This window comes from Pteropus vampyrus, unplaced genomic scaffold, assembly GCF_000151845.1.
Source record: "Pteropus vampyrus isolate Shadow unplaced genomic scaffold, Pvam_2.0 Scaffold47, whole genome shotgun sequence".
NCBI classification, from domain to species: domain Eukaryota; kingdom Metazoa; phylum Chordata; class Mammalia; order Chiroptera; family Pteropodidae; genus Pteropus; species Pteropus vampyrus.
The window spans coordinates 854267-877103 of record NW_011888828.1 but is presented as its reverse complement, the minus strand read 5'-3'; the positions used below and the strand labels follow the sequence as shown (position 1 = coordinate 877103).

The 22837-nt window shown below is 35.1% G+C and overlaps 2 protein-coding genes across 7 annotated transcripts in view; one reads left to right on the top strand and one right to left on the bottom strand.

Moving 5' to 3' along the window:
* The window catches only part of CCDC25 (coiled-coil domain containing 25), a 36743-nt gene extending 34700 nt beyond the window's left edge, over positions 1-2043 (bottom strand). Inside the window, exon 1 of one of the 3 annotated variants that reach the window (XM_011359348.2) lies at positions 1897-2043. In XM_011359348.2, the coding sequence (XP_011357650.2) occupies positions 1897-2032 (136 nt within the window). In that variant the 5' untranslated portion in view covers positions 2033-2043. The remainder of the gene's footprint in view (positions 1-1896) is intronic. The other 2 variants (XM_023530174.1, XM_011359349.2) reach the window with 2 other exon arrangements.
* Positions 2044-3598: 1555 nt separating this feature from the next.
* ESCO2 (establishment of sister chromatid cohesion N-acetyltransferase 2) lies at positions 3599-22446 on the top strand. 4 transcript variants are annotated; one of them, XM_011359344.2, is made up of 11 exons: positions 3599-3814; positions 4860-4928; positions 5641-6472; positions 8263-8356; positions 11664-11721; positions 13177-13303; positions 14409-14540; positions 15421-15510; positions 16226-16369; positions 18625-18800; positions 21762-22446. In XM_011359344.2, the coding sequence occupies exons 2-11, from the start codon at positions 4876-4878 to the stop codon at positions 21892-21894; spliced, it is 1839 nt and encodes a 612-aa protein (XP_011357646.1). In that variant the 5' UTR covers positions 3599-3814; positions 4860-4875; the 3' UTR covers positions 21895-22446. The 4 variants fall into 4 exon arrangements, with proteins under 4 accessions (XP_011357646.1, XP_011357645.1, XP_011357648.1 ...); XM_011359343.2 differs by having other exon boundaries at positions 3599-3973; XM_011359346.2 differs by having other exon boundaries at positions 3602-3814; positions 8263-8311.
* The last annotated feature ends 391 nt before the right edge of the window (positions 22447-22837 follow it).

The following is a 22837-nucleotide window of genomic DNA, read 5'->3' as shown; positions in this document are numbered from 1 at the left end:
AATCTTAAAGCAAAAGGAAAGACAAAAACTTTCTATTGAGATTTTCTCCCCATTTTTTAAAAAAAGTTTTTATGTAGTAAACATCAGTTGGTTGAAAAGCTTGGCTATATAAAGTCATTTCCTGAAGACTGTATGTTTCAAGTTGTTTTCTGTATTGGAATATGTAGTTTTACTACTATTTTACTGGAAAGTTATAATTTGTCCATCAACTTTGCAATTTTAAAAGATTTACTGCACAAGTGCAGTTTTATTAGACTTAGAGGCTAAATATTTTTCCAACAGGAAGTAGTTCTGACATTATAATGGAAGCCAATGAGAAAAATAAAACCCATAAATCTGCTGAAGCACTCTATTAAGGACATCTGTGTATGCATGACTAGTGCTCAAAAAATTCAGATCTAAGTTTTAAGGAGAATAAAGCAGCTAGCAGAAAATACATTTAGTACCTATATACCCTGCCTGTACTTTTTAATCTATTTTGGGCTTGTACGTATGTCTATGTTGTTCAGGACTTTCATGAGTGGAGAAGCTACAAAAAGATGTTCGAGGTATCTTATAACAGGGAAGATTGAAAATGCTATTAGGGGCCTATAATGATTTTCTGAGCTACTTTGAATTTTGTTTCTAGTAATTTTAATAACATGGGTAAGACAAACCAAATCTACAGAGGCAGAGAAATAGCATTTGGCACACTGCAGAAGTCTACACTACTGAGAAAAAATGAGATGTGACAGTGTGATGGAGTAGGAGTGGGGGTCTGTGAGTAACGCCTTCTCTGGGCCTCAATGTTCTCATCTCTAAAGGGAGAGTACCACCCTATTTAAAACCACACACATAACATACTGCTAGTTTCACTTAAATTTCACCTTTAACAACCAAGCAGAGAAAGTAGCAATAGAATAGAGCGCGCTGTAAGTCAAAAAATACTGTTCATTTATTCAACAAGCATTTAATGAGTAACTATTATGAACCAGGCACTATACTAGAGAAACAAGATAAGGAGATCCTGTTTCTGCTCTCAAGGGACTTAGCATAGATCAAGCAGAGTGTGTTTAATACCATATGATAAGTGCAATGCCAAAGCTATACACGCTGTACACAATGCCAAAGCTGTATTAAGGGTGTCCCGGAAGAGGTACACATAAGCAATCTCTGGATGGGAGCTAGCTCAGGAAAGGCATTTGACAAGCCAGAGGTGGGTGTCCTTAAGGGTGTAGCAGTTAACTGAAGGTTGAGTCCAGCAAAAGGAATAATATAAGCAGAGAAACGAAGGCTAGACACAGCATTTCCAGGGAACTAAAAACACCCTTTCCTTGCCTGTCAACAAATCAGAAACATTATCCTGTCATTTTTCAAGATCTGGGACATCAATCCTGCCCAGTGAGTGGCTGTATCGTCTTTCGAGGGTCTTTTAATTGCTTTCTGTTGCATCTCAGACCCTACAACTCTTTCCTGGAAGGGGGAGGCGCACTTCCTGTAAGGCGGATTTGTTGGCAAGTATCTCTTCTCTTTCTCAAAAGTAGGTAATTACCAGGGCAGAGCCAGAATAAAGGCCATGGGTAGGTAGGAGGTCTTGAAATGGGGGTGTGAAGAAGCCCATAAACTCTGCCCAATGCCAGTAACGACGGAAGATCTTTCTCACTGAGTGAAGAAAACAACGCCCGGATGCAAAGGCCGCAGGGGGGACGGTCCCTCAACGCCCCCCAGGCCCTGACAAGAGGGCACTCGGAGACCACAAGGACGAACACCGCAGAGGTACCGAAAGGGCGCGGGAAGAGGCACCCACCGCCGAGGAGGCGCTTTAGGATGAGGTCTAGGCTCCAAGGCGGCCTGAGGGACCCGGCTTCAAAGACACACTGTCAAGCAGGAACCCCGGAGGTCGTGACACCCACTCACCGCTACTGCTGGTGAAATAGAAGACCATGATCGCGGCGGCGCAGCGACTCCAGCGCGCAGCAGCAGAACTCAACTTGCCAAGCTCGGGATACCAGAAGCGCGGTGGCTGCCGGTTCCCCGGAACTCCTCCGCGCATTTCCGGCGGACGTCGGTTTGCGTCATAACGCCGGCCCGTCGGCGCCATTTTTAATCTTGGCTTGGAGCGTGTTGGCGGACTAGAGTACCTCAGGGCAAGGGTGATGGGTGGTCCCAGGGCAGCTGGTTAGAAAACACAGCAGGGAAACTCCATCTTCTTAAAAGGAAAATGCCCGTTGGTTGACTTTATGTTCAGAACCTCCACCCAGTGGGCATTCAAGTCTTGAGGCTTATCTATTGGTTTTTTCCGCTTCCGTTCATCCCCATATGGGTTCCCTGAGTGCAGAAACTTTGCCTTTTTCACAGTTAAGTGTTCACTGTGCCAATCACAGTACTTGACACTTAGTTTAAAAAATTTTGAATGAAACCAAATTCCTCCACTCTTCCCATTCTAGCACCCCCACTTGTAAGGCATACATTTGAGCACATTCTGTGCTTCACATACCTCATCTGAAAAATAATAGAGCAGCAAATTCATAGATTATTTTACTAGGTTTAAATAAATAAGCAGAAAGGGTTTAGAACAGCAGTCCTCAACCTTTTTGCTACTAGAGACGGGGGCTCCTATGAGAATAATGCCTGATGATCTGAGGTGGAGTTGATGCAGTGATGCTAAAGTTGGGGAGCACGTGTAAATACAGAAGAAGCTACTCTTGCTGGTCTGCCACTCCCCTGCTGTGCAGCCCAGTTCTGGTACCAGTTCATAGACTGGTGCCAGTCTAGGCCCAGGGGTTGGGGACCCCGGGTTTAGAACATAACAACTCAATTAAGTTGTTAGTGATATTCCCCAGGGGCAATATGCCTCTCGGAGTTGGACTGAGGTTGTTCTGCCTATAAATTTAAGACCTGTGTGATTGGGCAAATTCAAAATCAATGATCCTCACAGATCCTCCTGCTGTAAAGTGGTAGTAATCTTACTCCTGTAAAGCTCACAGAGCTCTTAGCTTTGACCTATTTCTCTTACTTCATTCTAACAGATTTCATACTATGAAGTTAAGTAAATCACTTAAATTTATTTAGAACTAAAAAATGTGCCAGAGATGGTACCAGGAACTGGTAACACAAAGATAACAGAAGCTAACAACCAAAGTGCTTTAGGAACCTCTAGCTCTCCAAAGCAAGAACCTAGCCATGTCCTATAAATAGTAATTGTTTTCAGGCCCTCAGTTTTCGTTTCTATAAAATGGGAATGCTTATACATATCTCATAGATTGTGGTGAGTAATAAATACAACGCGTAAAGCATGTAAGAATGTCTGGCATATGGCAGATATGCGCCATGATTTTTTTAAGTTTAACTTGAAAAATAAAAAATGAGCTAAAAATTTAACATATTGCTAATAAAAAAAGGTTAAACTAACGCTAAAGCTTCAAATGTGAACTGCCTCGAGAATCTCAGAGAGGCTACTTTACAAAAATAGCTTACACCAATTGACTCCAGAATGTTCAAGAGGGCTCCTTTACCGAAAACTACAATTCCCAGAATGCATTTAAACAAAACCTGGGGAAACAGAGTGCCGCGCAGCCGCAAGGGATTGTGGAAGGCATGGTTTCTCCAAGAAGAGAGCTTTTTTCGCCCCAAGGGCGGGAGAATCGTGGAGACCGCCTCCCTGGTGGCGGGGCGAGGAATAGTGCGTGACCAATCACCCCACGCAGCTTCTGAAAGCGCCGAGAAACGACGAATCAGAACGCAGCGGCTTCGGCCTTGCCTGGCGCGGGATAATTTGAATACAGTGGCGGAGCTCTGGCTGGGCTGAGGAGAAGTAGCTGTCTCTGAGCTGCAGGTAACTGCTGCAGAGGGCCGAGGTCTGGGGTGGAAGACGGAGGAGAACGGGAGATTCTTTAGAACGTGGAATTGAATGTCAAGTTAAAAAGCTGTTCCTCTGGGCTTGGCGCGTCTGCGACTTGTGACCGAAGACACCAAACGGTTCACCACATTTCAGGTCACCCTGTTTCCATCTTCCTGACTCCGAGTTTTCTTGTCTTTTTGCCCTGACAGGCATACCTTTCCTCATTCAGCCTTAGAAGAAGGGGTCTTCCCTTAAGCCGCAGCTCGACGTTAATTCCCAGAGACCCGGGTCTTTCTGCTTGTGTAATTTTTAAAAATAACCCTGATCCAAAGGAAGGGGAAGGGAAAACTTTTACTGAGCAATATATCATCTGCTCTAGAGTTAAGGTGCATGATTGTTGTTTATTTTCAGCAGCCTTAGGAGGTCAGGGTATTTTATAAAGAAAACGAGCGGCTTGGTCTTCGGCTAGTAAAATGGAAAGATTATGCTTCACTCGTTTTCTTGCTGGACTCTGATGAAAAAGTTACAAACGCTCTCTGCCTTTTTTGGACACACAGGCTGTTGAGACAGTTTAACCAATAAGAAAAGGTGTTAAATGGAATATTAAGGAACTGTATGGTGGAATGGAAGCATAGGGCAGCATCTAACAGTGAGAGGAGCGGGGTGAGGGCAATGGTGAGGAAGGAGACCCAGAAGATAAGTGTTTAAACTTGATATAAATTAAGCTAATTAATGGGGAAAGTGTGCCTTGCAATGGAAAAATATTTCCTCCTTAGTAGGATCATTTTCTAGCTTGAAACATGTACTATCCTCTGCTTTTATGTCCTGTTTTTAATTGCTACTGTGATGTAGTTTTCCCTTTAATAAACCTTCATATCTTAAATTTTTATAAAAGTGCTTCGCTTTAGAACAAACCCCTTTTTGTGTCTTTAGACCATCACACATTTGAAAACTTTTGCAAGTTTTAACGTATAATTTTGGTAGAGTGATTTTTTATATGCATTGGATGAATTTTGTTATAATTGTCCTGTTGCTTTAGGAGTTCAATTAAGAAGATGTCAGCTTTTTCTCCAAGGAAAAGGAAGCAGGATTCTTTGAACCGTGACAAGTGAGTCTCATTTTATGGGTAGAAACTCTTGAAAAATTCACCTTGTCTTTCTTACTTTCTCTGTTTTATCTCTTAAAAATTTCCATTCCACTCACCTACACCTTGTGGCTATAGTGATATTCTAATTGTGGTCTAGAAATACTGTAAGCTTTCATAATGAATTATTTAATGCTTTTGGAGGGAATCAGAGAAAGAGCTATTTTCTTTGGCTTGGAGATGTATGTCAAATTTTTTATTACCTTGCTCCTTTCTGCTCTACTAAACAGTGTTTTGCATACAGTAAATGCTCATCTGTAAGTACTCTTAAAAAGTCTGTGTACTCATTATTTACTACAGGTCATACCAGATATAAATTATTCCCCACAGAACAGGCCCTAATTACATAGAATTAATCATTTTAGGGTACTTATAGCCACTCAAGCAAAATATATGGGCTATAATTTGTATATGGCTAAGACTTAGAAATAGGTTTTAAAACATACATATGTACATATACATGTGTATCAAAGCTTCTTTGTAAACAATGTTTTCACAAACGCTGTCTTACTTTTGAAAGATATTTGAATGCTTTGTTTGGTAAAAACAATTTGAGAATCCTACTGTTAAACTGTGTATGAATGGATGTTTGGTGGAGAGGATATATTATTTTTAGTGTGATCTAAGTTGAAGCAAAATAACAGTACTTATCAACAGACTTTGTTTCTTTTCATAGCCTATTATCAGACATTGCATCAAAGAAATTAATTTTGGACTTTACTGAAAACATATTTTCATCACCTGATCAAAAGCACATTTGCCAAAGCAGTGATAAAAATGAAGAAAAAGCGCATTGTTCTCAACAAAGCCATTTCGTTTCAAATTCACTCAAGACAACTAAAAAAAGTAGATTACCTTCTGTAAATCAAGGTTCACCTTTTAAATCTGCTGTGTCTACTGTATCTTTTTACAACAAAGATAAGTATTACCTCACTCCATTGGAGAGAAAGATTATAAAAGAGAGTAGATCCATTTGTCTAAAAACTAATAATGAAGACAAATCTTTTCCCAGTGTGACAGAAAAAAAGCAGGGAAAACCAGTCCGCTCCAAGAGGATGAACAAAAAACCACAGAAGAGTTTAACTTCTAAGTATCAACCAAGTTATAAATGCACCAAGCCTGTATCAAAGATTTCTAAAAATTCTAAGCAAAATCGAGTGGCCTATAAACCAATTATAGAGAAAGAGAACAATTGTTATTCAGCTGAAAATAATGTGAATGCTCCTCGAGTTCTAAGCCAAAAAGTCAAACCACAAGTGACACTCCAGGGTGGAGCGGCATTTTTTGTTAGTAGAAAAAATTCCTCTCTTAGAAGGTTGTCTGTGGAAAATAAGCCATTACTGGGAGTCACCCAAAAGAATAAATTAGAAGCCATTGAAGATTCTGATGTAGAAACCGTTAGTGAAAAAAGTTTTAAGGCAAGACAAGTGCCAAAGTGCATGTTACTCGAAAAAGAACTGAACATTGAGCTGCTGGGTACAAGTGAAAATGAAGAGAAACTAATAAAGGTAAATAAAACTAAATATATCACTTTAAAAACAAAGATGGCTATGTAACAAAACTTCAATATACATAATATGTACAGGTGAACAAAATTTTATTTCCTTTGCAGTCCGGAGGATTGCTTTTATGAAAGCAAATAGTATAGTTTAATCTCTATAAAAAATTTAGAAGCAGGATAGAAACATGGGACTTTTCTTCCCTTTTTGGCTTAAGGAAGCCTACCAACATTTTCTTGTCATTAAGGTATACATTTTAATAAATTCCCTCATGACTGAAGTCTGGAGAAGTTTAACAACTTTTATTTGTTAGTCAGTGTTTTTAAAAAGTAGAAAACGAAATTCAAGTAGTAGCTTTTCAGAGCACGAGCATATTATTTTTCGTTTCAGCTTATTTTTTAAAGTTTACTAGGTTATTCTAGTAAACTTAGAGAATACAGAAAGTATAAAAAACATACCTTCTGTAAACTCATTACTTGGAGATGATCACTGTTAACATATAGTTGGGTTTTCGTTTATTTTATATAGTATATTTTCATGGTTGCCATTCTATGCTTTTTGATGTTCCTCATAAATAACAGCTAGCTTAGACTAGTGCTGTCTGATACAAATAGAATATCAACCACAAGCAATTTAAAATTTTCTAGTGGCCACATTGAAAAGCTTTTTAAAAAAAGTTTAACCCGATATAGTTTAAATGTTACCCTTTTAATGTAATGAAGATAAAATTATTGAGGTATTTTACATATTTTTTTAAATTTGGGGCACAACTCAAGCTAAAATTAATTCTCAATCCAGCAAAACAAAGTGTGTGTGTAAGGGTCTGCATTTCCACCCAGGCATCTCCTTATTAGTATGCTTCATATCTATTTGGTAATGGAGATTCAGCCTTGATACAGTGATGTGATAAATTCTCTGCAACACTATTTTCTGCCTTAATTTCTGAGCTTCATTTTAAGGGACTAGGTATTGGGTTTTGTCTACTTTTCAGTAATCTGAGAAGTTGGGCTTTTGTGCATCTTAAATTTGTGGAACTGGGCTCTTCTCTCAAGATTTTGTGACATATCCACTACTAGTATTCATCTCTACTAGCTAAGGATGAATCCTGTTTTCATTATTGGTAACATAACCTTTTCCCAACTTATTATGGAGCCGTGAGAAACGGCAAACTGATGAGTTGACTCATCTCTACTGAGAGATTATGGTCATAAATAGTTCTACTTTAATCAAAAGTTTTTTCCTTTTTCCCCCAAGCTATATTTTCTCTAAGTCTCACCAAATTGTTAGTACTAGTGAAATTTGTCAAAATTTTTCCTACTTTGCTTTCCTCACTTCCCAGCTACTGCCTAAAAAGCGGGAGTTAGAAGCTTCTCCAGCTACTCCAGAATGTTCTTTTTTTTTCCCCTTGGCTGCCTGTTTTTAAAGCTTATAACTTTGTCTTTTTCCAGTTTGGTGGCTACTGGGGAAATTTTTGCCATGTTTACTAGTTGCGGGGCGGGGGGGGGGGTTCTTATTACAGAGGGATGTTCTATAATCTCCATTCTTCCATCTTTATTAGGAATTATAATACATTTTTGTTAGGGTAACAAGTTACATACTTAAATATACATATCCTGTCTTTCAGTAAACATAAAGGAAATTTTCCTTAAAATAGGCTGAAAATCGAAGATTTAAAATCACATTATAAAATATAATTCATAATAAAGTAGATATTTTGTTTTAGAAACAGATCTATTAGAAATCATTCAATAAATAGAAAACGATTAAGAATTATAGATTTTCTTTCCTTTTATCTTCAGGATTCATCAAGTGGTGTAATTTCTTCAAGGGAACATAAACCTGATGAAAGTAAGTGTTTTCCTTCAGAAAATTCTCACAGTGAGAACAAGGCAGGTAAGGAAGAGAAAACTTCTCTTCTCAAAATTAGTTTATTTACTTATAATAATGCTTCATTACATGTGTCAGTATAAAATCATATACAATAATTTGGGTTTTTTTAATATTTGTTCCCTGTGTTTTTATCTGCATTTATCTTGGTGACAATGTTTTCTGTGGTAAACAATGCAGTGCATTTTGAAAGGAGGAGACAAGGAGACCTTAGGCTGGAACTTAAGACAAAATACTGATGCTTAATTGGTCTGTGGGATGTGGCCAAGTTATTTAAGCTCCCTAGAGTTGGGTGTTCTCATCATACCGACCCTACCAACTTTTTACTCAAAATTATAGGAAAGACTAAAAACTATTTATGTTATATATTTGTGATCAAAACCCAATCATAAGCAAAATTTACTAAGCCATAGAAAGGACACCAAATTGGGCATCAGGAACCTTGGGGTTTTGTCTACGTCTGCCACTAATTTAACTATGTGACCCAGGGAAGAAGTCTCTAAAGTAAGAGATTAATAGTAACTTTTAAATTCCTCTTAGTTCTGAAATTCTATTACTCACTTATGGTATCACTATTTAATTAAACAGTATTTACTAAACTGTGAATGTATAAAGAGATTAATTATAACATTTTTCTTACCAAGCAGATTCTTGGTAACTTTACCTTGTTGGTCATATCTATAAATTTGGAAATAAATGAAAATTCTAAGAGTTGACATACTGAATATAGTTAGGAACTGTAGCTCATGGAAAGAAAATAAAAAGATAAAACTAAAAGCATAATCTAGAAAAATAGCCCTTAAGATCTAATTTTATAAATATATATATATATTTATACTTACATACATATATATAAAATGATCGTTCATAATGATAATATTTGGTATTTACTGGGTGTTCAATATGTACCAGGCAGTGCTAAGTGTTTAGTATGCATTGTTTCTCATGGGTTGTGCTATCACTGATATAATAGAACATGTAACAGAAAAATAATGGCTTTCTATTTACAGTATAAAATTTTCTTTAAACATTAATTTATTTCAGTACATTGTCTAAGTATTTAAAGAAAAATATTTAGTGAATCAATAATACAGGTGGTATAAGGATATGGCAAGATTCATGATAAACGTTTATTACTTAGTAACTATAGTTTATCGTTTAATTCTCACAACTACTCTGGGAAATAGGTTTGTATGTGCATTTTACAGATGAGAAAACAGACTTAGGTTACATAACTTACCCATAGCAGATCAGACTCTCACCTATCTTGGCCTTGTTTCTAGAAATGAGCTCTAATTATTTTTCAATGCAAAGTAAAAGTTTGCTGTTTACTAAATAGCCCACTTTTAATGTACTGTTTTTCTCTAATCAACTAGTATTTTGATTTTGGTCTTTTTTTAAATAAACTTTTTATTTTGCAGTAATTTTAAATTTGTAGAAAAGTTGTAAAGGTAGTACAGATATTCCCATGTATATCCCTCACTCCATTTTCCCCATTGTTGCCATCTTACATTACCATGGTACCTTTGTCAAAATTAAGAAACTGATATTAGTACATTACTATTAACTAAGCTCTAGACTTTATTTGGAGTTCACCAGTTTTTCCATTAATGTCCTCTTTCTTTCCTAGGATCCAGTCTAGGGTACCACATGGCATTTAGTTTTCATGTCTCCTTAGTCACCTCTTTTCTGTAACATTTTCTCAGTGTTTTCCTTGTTTCCATATTTTTCATGACCTTGACATTCTTGAGGAGTACTGACCAGATTAGCTTATAGAATGCCTCTGAATCTGGGTTTGTCTTGATGTTTTTCTCATCATTAGACTTGGGGTAATGAGTTTCCGGGAAGAATATAACTGAAGTGAAGTACTCTTCTCACCACATAGGGTCTGGGGGTGTTGGCATTCACATTACAGATGGTGTTAACCTCTATTACTTGGTTAGGGTCAGGTTTTTACCATTTTTTAAAAAAAAATTTTGGCGTGACATTGGTTAATAAAATCTTATACGTTTCAAGTGTGCAATTCAATAATACGTCATATGCATATTGCATTGCATGTTCACCACAGGTTAAGGTTAAGTGTGCCAGGTTTCTTCACTGTAAACTTATTCTTGTCCCTTTTCCGTACTCTTCTTTAGAAGTAGGTCATTAAGTCTAGCCTACCCTTTCAGGAAAGGGTGGGGATTAAGCTCCATCTCCTGGAAGGGGGAATATTTATATATATTATTTGGAATTCTTCAGTAAGAAAGAGTTGTCTCTTAACTCCTATTATTCAATCTTTAGATAAATAAATAGACTCAAGGATTCTTATCAATATGGACTCATGAATATTTTATACTTTGGGTTGTAATCTAATACATTATTTATTCTGTTGCTCAAATTGTTCTAGTCAACCATTGCAAGATCTTTTCAAGTCAGTTCTCTTTAGTATGTCCCATCCTTTTGTTTTTTGAACTGCCAAACTGTCCCACCAACAACTTTACCATTTTGCATTCTCACCTGCAATGAATAGCAGTTCCTGTTACTCCGTATTCTTAACCAACATTTGTTATTGTCAGTTTATTTTTTAATTTTACCATTGTAATAGGTATGTAGTGATCTCATTGTGCTTTTCATTTGCATTTCCCTAGTGGCAAATGATGCTGAGCACCTTTCATATGTTTATTTGCCATCTGTATATCTTCTGTGAACTGTCTTTTCAGATCTTTTGCCCGTTTTTAATGGATTGCTTTCTTATTGTTGAGTTTTAAGAGTTCTGGATACAAATTCTTGATCAGAAATATAATAGCAAATATTTACTGCCATTCTGTGGCTTGTTCTCACATTCTCTTAAGTGTTTTGGCACAGCAGAACATTTACATTTGATCAAGTCTAATTTTTCTTTCATATATTGTGTTTTTTGGTGTTTTAATGTAAAAACTTATAACCAAACCCAAGTTCATGCAGATTTTTACAGTTTCATGTTTTACATTTAGGTCTGTGATCCATTTTGAGCTAATTTTTATATATGAGTGTTGTCATTTTTTTTGCATATTCCAGCACTATTTGTTGGTTATCCTTTCTCCATTTAATTACCTTCGCCTCTTTGTCAAAAATCAGTTAACTGTATTTGCATAGGTCTGTTTCTGGGCTTTCTATTTTGTTCCATTGATCTCTTTATCTATTTTTTTCGCCAATACCATACTATCTTCATTATTGTTAAGTCTTGAAGTCAAGTAATGTATTTTGGTCTTATTAACCTTTAAAATCTCATGATATAAACTTTCAGTTTATTTTGTAATACAAATTATTATGATTTTTTTTCCCCTACCAGTTTCTCCTGAGTCCATTGTCTATCCCATCTTCAGTGCATCATCAATCAATACAAAAAGGTAGGAATTGCTCTTATTTTAATGTTCAACAATTATTTAATTATAAGTTCTATGGGTCTCTTTTTCTTTCTCATACTATTGAATTTGGAGAGCATTTTTTTCTTCCCCTCTAAGATATAAAGAATAGGAGATGAAATCAGATCATCTCATAAAAACTTCATAATAACGTAAGAGTTGAGAGACGAGAAAGATCTTTATGGGTTTGAGTATTAATAATTGCTAACATTTTTATATAGAACTTAATAATAAGTAGTTTACACCCATTATCTCACTTGATTCTTACAACAACCTAGAAGATATATACTATTATCAATTTCATTTTAAGCTGATGAAACAGTAATTCAGCCATGGTTGCACAGCTATTAGGTAGAGCAGAGCCAGGACTAGAATCCATATGTGAATCAAAGCCCATTTGGCTATATTGCCTTCCCTGAGTGATAATATATTAGTAATAGTTAGTGTTTAATGAGTATTTACAACTTTATGTTGTAGGTACCATTATTACCCCCATTTTATAGATGAGGAAACTGTGGCCAAAGGAATAAATAACTTGCAGCAACTTATGCTATTATAAATCCTAGCTGAAGCTACCACTATCCTGGTCAAAGCTAAGAGAGGGATGGAGGAGGCATGGGTGGATGTGAGCATATAGGTCGAAAGCTCTGAAAAAGATGTTTCTTATAGTCCGAATTTTCCTAAGCAGCTTTGGTTTGTCTCTTTCTATTTGATGATATATAACTAGAGGTACTGAACCAAGAACTTCCTAGCAAGTGCTCTTATTCTTGGGGTGCTTCACCTTAAATCACCTCAGAGATTGGGTTAGATGGGTAGCTTTCTCCCTTCAAAGGCCATATTCCTATTTTTTTCACCTTTGTCTTTTCTCATCTATGTCTTCTTTCATGGCTGTTTATTAAGGGTTGAAATTACCACAATTAGCTGATGAAAGTGTAAACTAATTTAATCTAGCATAAGGAGAAACTAGGATACTATTAAGTAATTTGAGATTGCTTTTTATGTAGGACCTAAAAGGTGAGATATCATCAATTTCTTGTGGTTTATTACTTTGGGTACAGTATAGATTCTCTGAGTTCTTGGTCTAAGTTTCATTTTTTGTTTATTCTTTCATTTGGCAAACATTTATAGAGTACTATGTGGTACTGAACTATACTGAGTTTTCAGAGATGTGAAGATAAGTACCACATGGTGCTGCTATCAAGGAAGTTCTAGCTGGAGGAGGACAAGCATTTAAGCAAATACATATAATAAAGTGTTAAAATTGCTAAGATAGAAGTAAAGAGATTGTGGTCATGCATGCTGGGATGGGAAGAGCTGACAGAAAGCACTAAAAATTGCCGGATACTCTGCAAATATTATATACACATCGGTTTTCTTTTCATTGTAATTCCTCAAACATTTTAAATTACTAAATAATGTTTATCAACTCTCTATTTCAAGATCTCTAGTTGAGAAACAGTCTTCTGTGGGATCCATCACACCTTCTAACTTCTTGAAACAGAACAATACACAGAAAAGTGCTAATGCCAGAGATACAAATAAAGAAACAAAAGACCAGCTGATCATTGTGAGTAGATTTAAAACAAAGCTCCTCCTGTACATGGCTCTCTCATACAGAACATGAAGTCAGACATGTTTTCTTAGCATAGTTAACATGAGTCATAGATATTCTGAGTTTTGTAAGTGCCAGCTTTGTTTTAGTGGCAGCATTTAAAGCTAATCAAGTACATTTTCAAACTGATATTATTGGGCAATGCTAGTAATTTAGTAGAATGCTGATGAATGAAATGTCTTCAGATAAGAAATCTTACTGTTGATCAACAAAAGATTTAATGAAAATAGCTACATAGTATTAGATGTGGATTTGGCAAACTATGGCTGTGGGCCAAATATGGACCATGGCCTGTGGGCTGAAAATAGCTTTTACATTTTTAAAAGGTTGGGGGAAAAAGGAGAAGACTATGTGACAACTATGTGTGGTCTGTAAAGCCTAAAATATTTACCATTTAGCCCTTTACAGAAAGTTTGCAGCCCCTATATTAGACAGTTCAAAACATGGTATTTTCAGTAGCATTTAACAATGCTTTATGAGATATAATGGGAGTTGATAAGCCATGACACTGAATATTTCTGACTTCCCTGTATTCATGAATTTATCTGTGCTTTTTTTTAACTTTTATTAATATTTGTTTTTTTTATCAATTTGGCAAAGAGTTTTAACATTCCTAAACATTTAAGGGGAAAAAATACTATATAATGAATATAGAAGTCCTGAAAATTTTGCTCTGCCTCTTTGAAATAAAAGGCTTTTTTTAGGTCTCCCATTTAAGAATCTAATAAAGAAGTTCCATTGTTCATCTTAGCTGTAAGTTTTATGATTTAATTTTATTCCTTCTTAGAACTATAGATCTAGCTAAAGAATCTTTTTTACACTGCCCATTCCAAAAGACGATTCCATTTCTTTCATTAAATTTATTACATTTTTAAGTTTATTCCCTTTCATTTTGTTTAGGGGCAGGGTAAGGAGGATGTAGTAACCAGACTTTCATTTAGTATTTCAATTATGCCAGCATAAAAGAAAAGTAAGGAGAAATTTGAATGAATGGTTACATGAACTAAATGTAGAGCTATTTGTGATACGTTTTGATATCTCCCATTTCCCTGCGTTGAAGGATGCAGGTCAGAAACATTTTGGAGCCACCATGTGTAAGTCTTGTGGCATGATCTATACTGCTTCCAACCCTGAAGATGAAGTGCAACATGTTCAGCATCACCACAGATTTCTGGAGGGAATCAAATATGCAGTAAGTAAAAAAAAAAAAAGTCATATTTTGTTCTAAAAGTAAAACTGTTTTAAAAGACATATTTCTTTTGCTTAAATATTGAAAGATCTATCCACAAATACATATATCCATCATCTGGAATTTTGTTGTCCTTAATATTTGAGGCTGATGGTATTTAAAAGTTAACTTTTTAAAAAAGTGCCATTTCAGTCTATCCTAATATAAGAGAAATATTGTTCTATGTTGAGTGAACACCCTGCATTCTTACCTCTATGACAATACTTTCTGAGCAGAGCTAAACAATCAAAATACAAAATTCAAAGACTTGGAGTCCCACCCTCTCGCTTTAGTTTCTTCTTTATAGATAGCCTTAGAAAAACAGCTTTTTTATGACTTCTCCAGGCTTTTTCTTTTCTGAGAGGTCACTTTATTGAGCACCTTTCTAGTCCAAACACATTCTATTGTTGGCCTTATCTTTATGATCACACCTGCTACTCAAGTGTATCCTTTTTCCCTGCTTCTGTTACTGCCATAGTTTGTACTTCATAATATTTTTAGCCTGGCTTATTAAAATTCTGCTTATCCCACCCCTCCCCTGTTTCCCATGCCTAATAATTCATTTTTTTCTCCATATCCTATGAAGAGCTCTTATGTGACTCTGCCTTGTGGTATAATAGATTATGTACATGTTTCTCAGTGGGGTTCAGCACTTGACAGGCACTTTGTTTTAGGCATCTTTTATTTCCCTTCCCATATTCCTTTATTTTGACTTACATTCTTTTATTTGGATTTTCTTTTAACTTTTCTCTATCATTTATTCTTTTGTTTTCTTCAGACTGAATTATTTATGTTTGGTTTTTTTCCTCTTCAAATTAAACTATGACTTTTTATCTTTTGGCAGGGCTGGAAAAAAGAACGTGTAGTAGCAGAGTTTTGGGATGGGAAAATTGTGTTGGTCCTGCCACATGATCCAGGCTATGCTATCAAAAAGGTATGGAGCATTAGCTTTTAAGCTTTGTTCTCCTCCTATTCCTTCCCTGCCCCACCCCACCACCACCACCACCACCAAGAAATCACCTATGTGAAGTGTAAAACACCTTTGCAGATAGGTAATCCACTTTGGTATACATGTAAGGATGACTTTCATGGTAGTTCATACAAAACTAAATGTAGATTAAAGAAACCAGATAAGTCTCTATAGTTTATCTTTTACCTTCATCTTCCACTTGTGAAGATAAACTAAATTTTTCCATGTTGAGAGATTAATGGTCCCAGAGTTTATTTCTTATATTGGTGTTGCCTTTGTTTCTTGGGTTGGATGTTTAGCCCCAGTAAACAAAAAAATAAAGCTGAAACAAAATCTGTGTTGGCACTTTCTACTCATCCTTCCCAGGAGCCTGAATTTCTTTCTGCTGAAAGTGATCTTTAAAATATGTTCTTAAAACCCTGTTTATAAAATGGCAGATACATGCATCGATAATGAAATAATTGTAGGGGGAGGCTTTGTGAATTTAGGAAGTAGAGATAAGAGGCCAAAATGTTAGCAGTCATAAATTTGTGTATATAAATATATATGGTTTCTATTATACTTTTAAAAACAAATTCACCTTTTTTTTTTCCAGTTAGAGTTGACATTCAGTATTATTTTATATTAGTTTTAGGTATACAGCATAGTGGTCACTTCTTTTGGTTTTTCACATCATTAGGTAGAAGATGTCCAAGAACTTGTTGATCATGAATTGGGCTTCCAGCAAGTGGTTTCCAGATGTCCCAACAAAACCAAAACTTTTCTTTTTATATCTGATGAAAAGAGAGTAGTTGGATGTTTAGTTGCAGAGCCCATCAAACAGGTATGGTATAGTGTTTTAAATTATTGGCATCATTTGCGAGCAAAAGAAAGTAGTTTGGAGAAGTTTCATTAAGCATTTAAGACCACTACTAGTAATGACATGTTTTCCTCCTAAAATATCCTTGACCATATGAATAATGGAAGTCACTTATTTCTATTATATTTGGTATTTTGCCTTATATAAGCATCATAAGTCAGTCAGTCTTATGTTCATGTAGTAGTTTCTATACCTGGACTATATACTGATTTTAAATAAGCAAATCTATAGAGCTCAGTTATCGAATATGTGGCTTAGTGTAGATTAATATATTTGGCAAAATAGTCATCACTTGTCCCTTAATTAGAATCTAGGTACTAATTAGCAGTGTTCTAGAAAAGAAGTTGGCAAACTATAGCCTGTGGACCAAATGTGGCCCACCACCTGTTTTTGTAAAGTTTTATTGAAACAGAGCCATGCTCATTCATTTCCATTTTATCTGTGGTTGCTTTTGTGCTTTGATGGCAGGGTTGGGTGGGTACAACAGATCACATGGCCCAAAGAGTCTAAAGTATTTACAGTTTTGTCCCTTATAGAAAAAAAGTTGCCAACTCTTGTTCTAGAATAGAGAGATGAAGTTTTTGCCTTCAAGGAGCTTACAGGTTAATTTTTAACTAGAGAAAATTATAGTTCACATGTGTTCTTTTTATGTGACTGTATTATATTCCATACTTATGTCTCCTTCCTTTTAAAAACATTTATCTGTCTCAGTACTTCTTGAAATGATAGCATTATCTTATTTTTGTAAGCGCCTTCCTTTTATATCCTCATTTCTACCATCTTATTTTCCTTTTTTTCCCTGCTTTTTCATCATGTATGTACACACACACAGTCTCTTGTGTGTTTATCAGAAATTGGAGGGAAAAGCAGCTGTGTGTATTATTGGCAATAAAAGTGATCAATTTGGCCATTTCTTTCTTTGATTTTAAAGTAGATGGTTTATGTAGTGATTATAGGCAAATATAGCCAAATAATATACATATTCTCTTCTACTCATTCTCATTTCAAAAGCAAAGTTTTCTTGATGGTAGTTAAAACTTGGTTAAGTATATACCTATTAAAACAGCTACAGTAAAAAACAGTGACAATACCAAATGCTGATGAGGATGCTGGGACACTAAATCTCTCATTCATTGTTGGAGGGACTATAAAATGTTACAACCCTCTGGGAGAAGTTTGGCAGTTTCTTAAAAACTAATCCAGGCATCATACTCCTGGGCATTTCTCCCAGAGAAATGAAAACTTATGTCTACACAAAAATGAGTACCTGAATGTTTATAGCAGCTTTATTTGTAATAGCCAAAACCTGGAAACAAAAGTGTCCTTCAGTAAGTAAATGAATAAACAAACTGGTACATCCATACAATGGAATATTACTTAGCAATGGAAAGGAACAAACTGTTGATATATGCAACAACTTGGACAGATGTCAAAAGCATTGTGCAGAGTGAAAAAAGCCAATCTCAAAAGCTCACATGCTATATGATTTCATTTATATGACATCCTCAAAAATATCAGAATTATAGACATAGAGTACACACTGGTTGCCAGGGCTTAGGGATGGTGGATGTAATTATAAAGCAGTAGCAAGAGGAAGATTTGTGATGATGCAATAGCTCTGTATTTTGATTATGCTAGTGTTTAAATGAATATACAGAAATAATGAATTGTCATGGAATTATACACACACATTATACTCATGTTAATTTATTGGTTTCGGTATTACACTACAGTTATAGAAGGTGTAACCCTTGGGGAAACTGGGTAAAGGATATACAGGTCATCTACTATTTTTCAACTTCCTGTGAATCTATAATTATTTCAAAATACAGTTTTTTAAAAACTAAATGCCTACCAAATTTCATAGTTAACATGTAAAAATCTTTAGTTGTTACCAGTTTTTTAGAACATATACATTTTAGACTAAAGAGAATGGGAGTTTATATACTTTATTAAAAGTCAGTCTGATTTTTTACAATATTTTTTATTCAGTAAAAAAGTTTCATAATGATATGTTGGGAATATCTTAACACCACTAGTATTTTTTTAAGCATTGTGTGGCTAAGTAAACAAGAATTCAAGAACTATCAAAGAATTTTAACATTTTTGATGAAGGTATAAGATTAATTTTAGATATTTTTGTTTAAGGATTGGTTTTTAAAAAGAAATATGCACTTATCTGTATTGTTAACTCTAGATATTTCTGTATATCATTGCAGGCCTTCCGTGTTCTGTCTGAACCAACTGGTCCAGAATCTCCGAGTTCTAAAGAATGTCATAGGGCTTGGCAATGTTCAGATGTACCAGAACCTGCAGTCTGTGGGATAAGTAGAATTTGGGTCTTCAGACTGAAGAGAAGAAAACGCATTGCAAGAAGACTGGTTGATACTCTCAGGTAATAAAATAACATGGATTTAGACCCAGATTAGCTTTCCCAATACCTTTCCCAGCTCATGAGCCAAAAAGAATGATGTTAGTAAGACACTTCTATATAAATTCTATCTAAGGCAAGCAAGGCAAGTATTGGTATTGAAAAAAAAAAATACAAAATATACTCAGTTTAGGGCACAACATTCCAAGTCTGAAACATTCTAACCCAGTGATTTTTAAACTGCCTGTGGTGAAAGACTAGTTTAATCTGTCAAAAACCAACAGTTTAACAAATTAAAGATGAATTGCTAGAATATGGAAAATACAAGCCTTAATTTTTATTAGAGTCAACAGATATAGTTAACATTGCAGTAAATAATAATACTTAATATAATTAAGTAGAAAAACAAAATATAAGTTAAAGAATTACAGAAATTATACATGTTCATTGATAGTTTATAAGTAGGTCATTAATAAAGATGTACTGTAGCTCATAAGTGTAACTAAATGTAAAGTGCATTAGTAAGATAACCCATAGAATGGGAGAAAGTATTTGTAAATCATATATCAAGGGTCCAGTATATCTAGCAAAATAAAGGAACTCTTCAGTACAATAAAAAGACACGTAACTTAGTTTAAAGATGGGCACAGGATTTCAATAGACATTTCTTCAAAGACATACAAATGGCTGATAAGCACTTGAAAATTTGCTCAACATCATTATCAATCCAAACCAAATCACAAATCAAAACCATGATAAGATGCCACTGCATACCCGCTAGAATGACTAATTAAAGGGAAAATAACAAGTGTTGGTGAGGAAGTGGAGGAAATTAGAATCCTTGTACGTTGCTGACAGGAATGTAAAATGGTGCAGGTGCTGTGGAATACAGTCTGGCAGTTTCCCAAAAATAGGTACCACATGACTTAGCAATTTTACTCCTACCTATGTACTCAAAAGAAATGAAAGCATATGTGTCCACACAAAAGCTGATATATGAAGTTTCATAACAGCATTATTCATAATAGCCAAAACAATAACCAAGTTCATGATTAATGGATAACAATGTGGCGTATCTGTACAATAATATGAGATATCATTCAGCCACGAAAAGGAATAGTGATACATACTATAACATGGATCAACCTTTAAAATTTTATGGCGGTCACAAAAGACTCCATATTGTATGATTCCATTTATAGAAAATACCCAGAATAAGCAAATCCGTAGATAAAGTAGTTTCCAGGGACTGAGGGAAGGGAGAATGGAGAGTGCCTACTAATGGGTACAGGAGTTCTTTTGGGGGTAATGAAAATGTTCTGGAATTGGATAGTGGTAATAGTTTCACAGTTTTGTGAATATTACTAAAAAACAATTGAACTGTACTTTTGAGTCTTATGGTATATGAATTATATCTCACAAATATGTGATTCTCCATTTTATACTCCTATGTGCACACTTTGAACTAACACTGTATATTGATATTCTAATGTGACAAATGAGCTTACTTGCTTGTTTTTCTACCTAACCTAGGCTGGGTGGATGAGTTTCACAACACTCATTCTCTCAACTTCTATGTTTGAGAGAGCAGATTACAAACCAGTGACCACACTTTGAGTAGCGCCAATCTAGCCTTTCGAGTTCTGTACACCTTTCAAGAAAGAACACCAAAGGCCACTGTGGGGATCCAGTCTTGGACCATAATCCTGGTCACCCATATATACATTATAAAGTGAATCAGTGAGAAAAATTGATGTTTATAAAGATTACTTGATAATTATGAAATACCTTTCTATATTTATATTAAAATGCATGAATTTGACATGAGGAGTACCAGTATCTAACAGTCTCACCAGGCAGTAGTCCAGTGCTTCTTAAACTTGAAAGTGTGTTATGACTCACCTGAGGATCTTGTTAAAATTCAAATGTGGTTCGGTAGGTCAGGGTGGGGCCTAAGATGCTGCATCATCCCTAGTAAGCTCTTAGGTGATGCTAAATGTTGCTGGTCTGTAGAGCATACTTTGAGTACTAAGGCAATAGGTTATCTACAAACAATAATGAAGAAAAATGAAGTCTCCCTCAAGGGAGAAATATATCTATGAGAACATACTTATCTCTTCTCACACATCTGAGTTGAAGATAAAGGCGAAGTAATTGACAGCTAACATGCATTAGAGGAGCCTTAGGCTGAATTCTCTCTTCTCTACAGGCAGTATATGTTTAAATCCTCACAAGAGTACAATACTGCTCCTAGTTATTTTACATAAGAATCAACTGAAGCTCAGATGGGATTATTAAGTACAAAATTACTCATGATGAGCTAGTAAAATTATCAGTTTTCTTTCAAATGTCCTTTAGAGCATTTTTTCCATCCAGGATCATTTATTGCACTTGTCATCATTGCTCTTTAGTATACTCATTTTCCTTAAACTAGAAGAGTTTTTTGAACCTTTGTTTTTGATGACATTGAAGAATTTGATGAATTATTTTATAGACTATCCCTCATTTTGTTGAATTCTTTCTACCATTTCATTTTATTTTATTCCTAGTTGAGCTAGATCAAGTTGTAGTCAAAATGCAAATTAGTTATTGCCTTAAAGCTCTGTGTGTGGTGTAGTTGAGAAGAATAGTTATTGGTTAAAGTCAGTGATGGTTTTGTTTTTTTTTTAATTATCTATGGCTTTTATCAGCAATACTACCTAAAATTAGTTGCTCATTACCATGGATCAGCTAGAGTAGATAGTTTGGTTCCCTTTGCCTCTCAGAATTTTTTCTGGACCTCGATTTTCTCATCTGAAATATTAGACTTCCATCTCTAAAATCTAAAGCATTGTCATTTTACTACTTAATAAAATAATATTGTTTTTAATCGAGTATTTAAAGAGATTGAAAGTTTATTTTTGGATTGCTTTTAACATAAATTGTGCTGTTTAATCAAAATTTTAAGTTGGTTCCACTGTTAAATCGTCTTTTCCTCTTTTTCAGGAATCGCTTCATGTTTGGCTGTTTTCTTAGCACTAATGAAATAGCATTTTCTGACCCAACACCAGATGGCAAGTTATTTGCAACCAAGTACTGCAACACTCCAAATTTCCTTGTATACAATTTTAATAGTTAAAACCAATTTCAACTATAGAACAGTTACTATGTGGATGAGTTCAGACAGTTCCTGATCATCTATAAGAACCATTTAACAAATATCAAAATAAAAATACTGAGAAGGACACACACACATACACACACACCTCTTTACCTGTTTCGTTCCTTATGAAAAGTCAGGGATAAATTTGTTGAAAATTACCTGGAGTGTCAAAAGAAAAATCTTTGGCTGATGTATACTGACTAGCACTCTGAATCCTTAATTATGAAACTTTGTAGCTGTAACTGGAAAATTACTTGCCTCTTACATAAGAATAATGACAAAGTAAGATGGTTTTCCAGAAATTTGACCACTTACCTTTTATAAAGCACTTTTGGACCAGGATTATCTCATGCTCAGTCAGAAGCAAACAGGAAAATTTAAAAACAATTTTCATGCCCCATTTTTAAACGTAATTCCTGAATTTTGTGCACGGAATTCTCACTTTATAGGTAACAGCTCAGTCTGAATATATTTAGAAAGTGTTTTGAATTTCTAGTGTAATAAAGATGGCGAAAAATATGATTTCCATATCCTTTTATGTAGAACAGAATTTTATAGCTTAATGTTTAAATATTTCTAAAAATATTAACCAAATGCATACCTGTCATGTTTTAATTTGCACTACTGTCATTTCATTAATTTTTGGTGTGTGAAAATGCTAATTGTGCTAGTTACCTTTATAGAATTTATTACTGGTCATTAACCAAATGGATGCCCAGTTGGGATTAGATGATTCATATGGTTATATTTAAAATGTTTTTGCATGTCTAAAATACTTTTTACTTGTTCTGAGAAATCTGACAAAATGTATAGTATCAGAACAAAGTTTAATGAATAAATATACCTAGGCTGATGGGCCACAGAACATGACGTTATGTAAATACACCTAAATATGCAGTTTTCTAGTATAATTCTTGGA

What these genes read in the sequence shown, in the direction of transcription:
- ESCO2 (XM_011359344.2), top strand. Translation starts at nt 4,876, where the DNA reads ATGTCAGCTTTTTCTCCAAGGAAAAGGAAGCAGGATTCTTTGAACCGT. An exon ending in TCATCAATCAATACAAAAAG is followed by an intron (nt 11,722 to 13,176) that starts GTAGGAATTGCT and finishes CTCTATTTCAAG; the next exon opens with ATCTCTAGTTGAGAAACAGT. An exon ending in TGGAGGGAATCAAATATGCA is followed by an intron (nt 14,541 to 15,420) that starts GTAAGTAAAAAA and finishes ATCTTTTGGCAG; the next exon opens with GGCTGGAAAAAAGAACGTGT.